The sequence below is a fragment of the Nicotiana sylvestris genome, chromosome 7 (assembly GCF_000393655.2).
Source record: "Nicotiana sylvestris chromosome 7, ASM39365v2, whole genome shotgun sequence".
In the NCBI taxonomy this organism is placed as follows: Eukaryota; Viridiplantae; Streptophyta; class Magnoliopsida; order Solanales; family Solanaceae; genus Nicotiana; species Nicotiana sylvestris.
The window spans coordinates 608857-617908 of NC_091063.1; the positions used below are offsets into that span (position 1 = coordinate 608857).

The 9052-nt window shown below is 39.1% G+C and overlaps 1 protein-coding gene across 1 annotated transcript; it reads left to right on the top strand.

Annotated features, from left to right (window-relative positions):
- The first annotated feature begins 211 nt into the window (after nt 1-211).
- On the top strand, nt 212-553 carry LOC138872504 (uncharacterized). The gene has a single exon (XM_070150657.1). It carries the CDS (start codon nt 212-214, stop codon nt 551-553), a length of 342 nt encoding a protein of 113 aa, XP_070006758.1.
- Nucleotides 554-9052: the final 8499 nt, after the last annotated feature.

Below are 9052 nucleotides of genomic sequence, written 5' to 3' on the forward strand. Positions count from 1 at the left end.
GGATGGAGAATACGAATCCTTGAAAATATATTTTCTTGACAAAGAGGTATTATTCATAGGAGAAGACACCGCAGAATCCTATGATGGTTGGAGAATATTTTTCGATGGAGCAACAGACTTCAAAAGAGTTGGCATAAGAGCCATCCTAGTATCAGAAACTGGTCAGCATTATTTGGTGTTTGCCTAACTCAGGTTCCCCTGCACCAATAACATGGCCGAGTGTGAAGACTGCATCTTAGGGCTCAAGATGGCCATTGACATGAACATTCAAAAGTTGCTAGTGATTGGAGATTCGGACCTACTCATACATCAGGTGCGTGAAGAATGGATAACCAAGAACACCAAGATACTCCCGTATCTGCATCATGTACAAGAATTGAGGAAAAAGTTCACGAAGACGGAGTTCCAACATGTTCCCAGAATCCAGAATGAGTTCACCGATGAATTGGCTACCCTGTCATCTATGATACAACATCCAGACAAAAACTTCATTAATCCCAATCCAGTAAAGATCTATGATCATCCAGCTTATTGTGCCCATGTTGAAGAATAAGCAGACGGAAAGCCTTGGTTTCATGATATCAAGGAATATTTGGCAAAAGAAGAGTACCCAGAGCTTGCAAATCCTATTCAGAAACGCACACTTCGAAGATTGTCCAATAGCTTCTTTCACAGCGGAGGAATCCTGTATATGAGGACTCCCGATTTGAGACTATTAAGGTGTGTCGACGCCAAGGAAACATCCAAGCTACTAAAGGAAATTCACACTGGGACCTGCGATCCACATATGAACGATTTTGTCTTAGCAAAGAAGATACTCCGAGCTGGTTACTTTTGGATGACCATGGAAACGGACTGCATCCAGTGTGTCCGAAAATGCCGTCGTTGTCAGATACATGCAGACATGATAAAGGTACCTCCAAATGAGCTTAATACAACAAGCTCACCATGGCCGTTCACCGCTTGGGAGATGGATTTTATTAGACTAATCAAGCCCGTCACTTCCAACAGATTTATCCTGGTAGCCATCGACTATTTCATCAAATGGGTTGAAGCAGCATCTTACAGAGTAGTAACCAAGAAAGTTGTGGCCGACTTTGTCCGCGACCGCATTGTTTGTCGATTCAGAATTCCAAAGTCAATCATTACTGATAACGGCTCCAACCTCAACAGCGACTTGATGAAAGCTATGTGTGAAACCTTCAAGATCAAACACAAGAATTCCACAACCAATAGATCTCAGATGAATGGAGTTGTAGAAGCCGCCAATAAGAATATCAAGAAGATATTGAGAAAAATGATAGAGAAGCATAAGCAGTGGCACGAGAAGTTATCATTTGCTCTATTGGGTTATCATACTACAGTCCACACATCAACCGAGGCAACCCCCTACATGTTGGTTTACGGTATAGAGGCAGTCATTCCCGCTGAGGTAGAGATTCCCTCCCTAAGGATCATGCAAGAAGCTTAGCTCGACGATGCAGAGTGGAGGAAAAGTCATTATGTGCAACTAGCCCTTATAGACGGGAAAAGAATGAATGCAGTTTACCATGGTCAACTTTATCAGAACAGAATGTCCAGAGCTTTCAACAAAAGAGTCAAGCCGAGACAGTTCACACCAGGGCAACTGATATTAAAGAAAATTTTCCCGCATCAAGATGAAGCCAAGGGAAGTTCTCTCCCAACTGGCAGGGTACATACGTGGTTCATCGGGTTCTGACAGGAGGAGCCCTTTTACTCGCAGCTGGACGGAGAGGTTTGGCCAAAACCAATCAATTCATATGCAGTCAAGCGTTACTATGTGTAATTTTCATGCTTTCCTCATCGATGTAATTGAACTACGCCTTACCTGATTCCCGTTTAAGAGGGGATATGTAGGCAGCCCTATGGGTTCGGTCACAATTAAATAAAAAGTTCATTTCCCCCTGCAATTGGACACTAGGGCAGAATTTTGAGGGGGACCCTCAAAATTCCGAAGTAATTTCAGCCAATCACCACAAGCAACTGCCAGAAGCGTCAACTCATCAAACTGGGGTAGAATTTTAAGGAGGACCTTCAAAATTCCGTAGCATGAGAGGTTGCAATGTCCTGAACTACGTTGCAGTCGTTGGTTCATCTAAAAATTATTTTAATGATACACTTATGTCATACTTTCACAAAATCATGCCTATTTATTATTGAAATTACTTTGTTTAGCAATGCTACCCCAACGATACATGCAGTATCACCGGATCAAAGCTGAGCAGGTCAAGCAGAGCTAGCGGGGATACGAACTAACCTCCCCCCCCCCCTTTTGCAAAACTCATGATTTTTCTTTGGATGCAGGCACTTGGATTGCAAATCCATCAAACATACTATACACTCACGAGATAAACATTGTTCGGGAATACAACTCTCAGAACCGTTGTATTTATTCACATTAGCTATCCACACACAACAGTGTCCCCAGTAGGCACAATGTCCCCAGCAGGCACAATATCGCAATCTGCTATCAGCTAAGAAAGCTTATTACCATTTGCCATTTTACTTCTTGTAAAAGGCTACTATTCTGCCTTCCGAGACTAAACGTTGTCTCCATCTGCATTTCCGCATTGCATAAAGCTACTATTCTGCCTTCTGAGACTAAATGTTGTCTCCACCTGTATTTCCGCATTGCATAAGGCTACTATTCTGCCTTCCGAGACTAAATGTTGTTTCCATTTGCATTTTCGCATTACATAAGGCTACTATTCTGGCTTCCGAGGATAAGCTCTACCTCCATTTGCATCTACATGGCCGAAAGATCGTCACCTACTGCATTGCATGGCTGAAAGATCGCCACATCTACATCTCATGGGCTGAAAGATCGCCACCTACCGCATTGCATAGCTGAAAGATCGCCACTTATTGCATCTCATGGACTGAAAGATCGCCACATACTGCACTTCATAGGCTGAAAGATCTCCATATTATCCAAAGACGTCATCGTTCGGAGGCACCATTTTCCCGATAACACCATGTCATGGCCTGAGGATCCCTTTTAGTTTTTTGCATATCATTATTCAAAGGCGTCATCATTCGGAGGCACCATCCTCAAAGCCCGAGAGCATCATTTCATGGCCTGTGAATCCTTTATTGCACGCTTCATGGCCCAGGACATCATGGTCTAAGGACATCATTCTCATCATCCAAATACAACATTCATGGTCCGACGGGAATGTGCATCATGTTTAAATTTACACACAGTATATGCTTGTATTGCCTATTTGCAGATAAACCAGCGAGCAACAGTCATCTTGGTAGGAGCGATCCCGCTCCAGTTCCCGCAGCCCTCTCAGACCTTAACCATTCACCTCGTCCTGGATATTGCATCCGTTCTTGAAAAATCTCCATCGGCACACTCCGCCAACGGATCATGAACTACATCTGGCCTGATTCCTGTAAAACCAAGGATATGTAGGCAACTCAGAAGCTAGGGCATGGCCCAAAACTCTTCGAACCATTCCGCTCAGTCAAAATTGGTCATCATATCTTTACCCGACAACTCTTTCATCCTTCCCCGGTAAAGAGGGGCAGCTGTTGATACCCACTTTTTCCCTATATATATTTTTTTAATATGCAAGATACTTTCAAAACAGCATGTGTATGCATGTATAAGTGTATAAATGTTTTATTATTTTTTCTTATTTTTTTTTGAAGATTTTTTAACCAATTTATTCCCCTATTTTATTCATAAAAAACTAATAATAATTCCCAAAATTACCATTTTTGGTGATTCATTTATTGGATTCTCATATTTGTACTAAAATATAACTAAGATATTTTTCATATTTTTACAAATTTATTTAGTATTTTTAAAGCTATATTGCATATAATTGCAATATTAGCCCCTTTTAAGATTTAATTGCGTTTACATTTATAAAAATTAAGTCCAGTATTTTTAAATTGATAATTATTTGTTATAAATTATTTTAGTGCCTTTAATTTATTTCCATAAATCAATTTTCTATTTTTTATAATTTTAAAAGAGGAAATTGGCTATTTAAATAATAACCCAAAATTATTTCAATCATAGCCTAAATCCTACCCCAATTTTAACCAAATTCTCTACCCAATTGAACCCATCGGACCAGGCCCAAACCCAGTTTCATAAACCGCCCCACTTACCCGTTTTAGTCCAGGCCGTTGATCACTTAGATCAACGGCCAATAGTCTCCCTTGCCTTAATTAATTCCAAACGACCCCAAAACCCTATCATTTCTCACTTACCGCCGCCTTAGAATCCCTTTCCTCTCAAACACTCTCTGCAAAACCACTCAAACCCTAGCCGTCGCCACCCTAATTCGGCCTAATCCATGGCCTTCCAAGGTCATTGGAGACCTGTACCAGCCTTCCCTGGCTCTAATGTGTTTGTCCTTATGGTTTCAAGGCCAGACTATGAAGAGCTCTGGTCCAGTCTTTGTTCGATTTTAGTTCATGGCCCTTCTCCGGTCATCTTTGACCTTTCTTCGGCCAGCCATGGTCATTCGAGTTAGACCCTTGACTCTCTTGGATAGATCGGTAACTTTCGAAGCCTTTCTCATCTTTTTTGGGTTTTCTAAAACCCTAATCTCTAAGGTCTTTCGATTTCTTTCAGATTTACTTTAGATTTATGCTTGCTCTGAACTTTCAAGCATCTTCTCGAAGTTTCTTCAATTTTTCTTTCAAAAACGACTCTTTGTCTTTTTCCAATTAGGGTTTTTCCTGTTAAGTTATTTCAAAATCTCTTCTCTGACTTTTAATATGTTTAAGATGTGCGTTTGTTTGTTTAAAATCTTGCTTGACTCGTCTGTTTACCATCTTTCGAACTCGTTGTTGTTGAATACCTTAAATTCTTGTGGGTCTCAGTCGAGTTCTAAAAGCTGTTTGTTAGATGAGTGTTCGTTTGGTTAAGTTTTGTTTGATCTATTTCTAGGGCTCGACTATTGTTGAAAACCCTGTGGCTTTGGGTCTAAAACTATTCGTTTAAATGCCTAACTCGATTTGAAGTTCCTTGTTTCATAATCCTTTCTCCTTTATGTGATTCCTCTGACTCTGGGTTTCTACTATCTTTAAAACTTGACTATGCTTAAAAACCTAACTTTTCAAAATGTTTCTCATCTGTTACTGTGAGACCTTTGCATGCTTCTGATACTTTATTTTTTCACTATTGATTCAATATGACTTGACCTACTTGATTGATATGCTTCGAATTTTTGCTTTACTACTAGCTTATTTCTGCCACTATTGCATGTTTGTGATTATCTCTTTTGTTTGGCCTCGCATGTCTGATGACCCTGTTCACTTTATTTATATGCTGAAATTTCTTCCTTAATTAATCTTCACCTTGTGTCTAATTTCTAAAGTTTCCCTTTTGTGAACCCTGATTTCACTCGCCCATTTAAAATTGATTGACTCTTTTCCCTTTATTGTAATATTTACGTTGCTGAATCTATTTCCAAAATAAGTATATTCTGTACTTAGACTTGATTACTTACTGAATGCTTGTACTACTTCTTTTATGGCAATAATCAGTCTGTATCTAAACTGATCTCTTTCCTTATTTGAATCTGTTAAACAATGATTCCTTAATTAAAGGGAACCACCCGTGTAATTGATTCTGACCTATGATTTTTTCCATGTTTGTATCTTATTATTTTTCCTTCACTCGTTTTCAAAAAAAACTATAAATACCCTGCACCCCCTTCTTTCAAGGACACGAACGAATTGAGTTCAAAAATACACACTTCACTTAAACTCTCTCTATTTTCTCTGTTACTACTTGTGTTGCTACCTTGTCTAGCCGGTTGAAAGCCAAGGCTAGGCTGTGGGAAACTTGCCTACTTTTTCTTTCTGCATTTGCTTTCTTTACTGGTATGTCCTAATTACTCTTCCAGCATCAACAACAACATGTTTCTTTACTAATTCCTTCACTCTTACCTGTTTCTTGCTTATGTTTAATCGAGTTTCATTATCAAGCATGCTATGATCTGCCCTTTCCTTTTTCTAAATTAATGTTTTCTCATGTATGAACCCCAATACCCCATACCCCCTGTGTGTTTGTATATTAGTTTGAGGGCATGTCAGCATTATACATTATTGTGCATGACCTAAACCTGACCCTCCCTGGGTCATATGTTCCACATCCCCTATGTGTTTGGTATCTTTGGTTGGCTTGAGGCATGACAACATTAAACATTGATATGCATGGCCCAAACCTGATTCCCTGGGATCATAACCTCCATATCCTCTCTATATGTTGTGTGTTCTGGTCGGTTTATAGGCATGAAAGCACCATCTATTACTGTACGTGCCCAAACCTGGTCCCTGCCTAAGGATATATGCTTCTTGCAATATATTTCCCAAACCCCTGACCCCTTTGTGAAATTGTTGATTCTGTGATTTTAGCTTTACTGCTACAGTTTTCAACTCGCCCCTCTCCCCTCTCCATTCTCCACTCAGTTCTAAATCTCTACTCATGCACTTCCATCATATTCTTAGACTTAAGTTCTACCCTTTTTGTGTGAGCCTTGCCTTGGGACCCATGAGCTCCCTCTGAACTTGGACACATAAGGGCTGGTCCTTCCACATTGCACTTATCTCTGTTTGGTTATGCAAATTGGGTGTGACCACTGCCCGGGGTCCTCTTGAGATCCTTAGGGAACTTTGACACACCCAAGTCTAAGAAAGGCTTTGAAACAATGGCACTTGAGGTGGTTTATTCCATAACTCAAAGAGGAAGTCAAGAATCAGGCTTCCTTTGGTTGTAACTTTTCTTTTGTACTTCCTTGATGTAATTCATTGTCTAGTCTGTAATAATTTTGTAATAAATATTTGGGGCTTGGATCATGAAAAGGACTAGGTAATTATGTATGCTCAAGGGTAGATATCACGTCTATAGGATCTAAATTTCTGCATGTTCAATTCTGCAATTTAGATATCATCTGTTGTTCTGCATGTTTAGTTCTGCATCTAGATACCATGCCTACAAGATCCAATTTTATTAAATTTCTGAATGTTTTACATTTAGAGAATATTCCTATAGGACCTAAATTCTGCATATTGATCTAATGTCTTAACATATTTCATCTAATGTTTTTAATATACTTATGTTACACAGATGTCGTCGGGTAAAAAAAAGAAGATAAGACACGGTTCCCAGCTTCCTCAGTACACTTCAGGTCCCACTACCTCGGTTGTGCCATTTATGAGTCCTCATCCTCCTCCTCTTGCTCCTCCTCTGCCTCCTCAGCAGACTTCACTGCCACCTGGCTTTTTCACTTTGCCCCCTTGTGATCCAGTTCGATATAAGCCTATCTCTAATTCCCAGAGCATGCACACTATACCATCTTCTTCGCCAGCTTATCGTACTAGTCAGCATGGTGGCTCCTCATCTATGCCTCTATCATCATTCACTCCATACCCAAGCTACCATGTTAGTCAGAATGGTAGTTCTGTATCTATGGCTCCATCTTTATCTCCATCATCATCCACTCCTAGTGTTTATAGGCCGCATGTTGGAGGCTCTACCATATCGTCATCCCCATCCATTGATACATCTACACCTGCTTCTGATGATACACAGACTCAGACTTTTGAAGAGATTGTATCATATGATTTCCTTCACAAACTGATTATCATTCCTGATGGGACTACTAGGTAAGCAATTACTTTATTATTCGTTTGAATTGTTGAATATATTTTTAATATATGTTAATTTTAATGCAGGTTTGTTCCCTCTAATGAATCTACGAAGGTGGTTGTGGATTGTGTTAAAGGATTTTATCGAGATGATTGGAGTAAATGGTCAGATATACCATATATTTACAGAGATCAGATGTGGAATTAATTTAGGGTACAAAATCAATAAATTTTGTATTATATATCAAACTACCCTTATTTCATCTAATGTTTTAAATTATTTGCAGACAAGGTGTGCATGGATTCCCAAATATCATCAGCAAATAAGTCATAATTTCAAGAAAAAAGTTGTTGATCGGCTTAAAAATCTCCTTTATAAAGCTCGACACGACAGCAAGATGCCCGGTTGAATACTAAAAGACATATGGATTAGACTTAATGTGATATGGGCCTCTTAAGAATTTAAGAAGAGGAGCAATATTGCAAAGGTTGCCCGAGCCTCCAATACCGGTGACTCATTGCACACTAGGGGTTCAATTTGTATGGAGACCCATCGAAGGAGAATGGTAACTTTCTTATTATATTCGCTTTGATTTTAATTTTATGCGATTGAACTTTATACGTCTTTTGCAAGAAAAGGAAAAAGGGAGACTTGTGACTTATGCTGAGGTCTTTGAGGACAAACATATGAAAAAAAAAGGACGGTACAAGAGAATGGGTCGAGCTGCGTGTTGCGAGGACATATGTACGATCCTAACTACAAGATTCTCTAGTTTCTTAGAACTGACTTTATGGGTTGTCAAACCAAAATAGTAAATAGTTGGTCCTATTGGACGTTTTTCATACTTTTGTTGTGTGTTCTGTTATATATGATTGTGGGAAATCTTCAAGTTGCCTTTTAAAAAAAATTGAATTGTGCTTTCTGGTTGCATTTCCATGTATGGCTAAATATGTTGTGAAGATAAAGAACCAATCTTTTTGCTGTAGTTTGTAGAAAATCTTCTTAATTTGCTTTACCTTTTTCACTGAATTGTATCTTCTTAATTTTGTAGCTCAATCTAAGTGACACTCAATGATATAGCTTCAATATGGATGCAGGTGGTTGGTGGCGCAAAGAAAGATAGAACTTACGGTCTTGGATCACAACATTCTGTAGGTCGTTCTACGACATTGTTGTCTGGTGATGCTAGTTATTCGCAAAATCACGAAGAGGTGGAAGAATTTCGAAAAGAAATTAAAGAGTTGAAGGAGGAACGGAAAGAAGATCGCGCAAATTTTAACAAATTGAAGAGTCTAATGGAGAAATTTATGAGTAAACGTCCATTTGATCCTTTGAATGGAGAGGATGACAGTGATGATGAGTTTTAGTTGTTGTGGTTGTGATATGTTTGAGACATTATATTTTGTTGTGGTT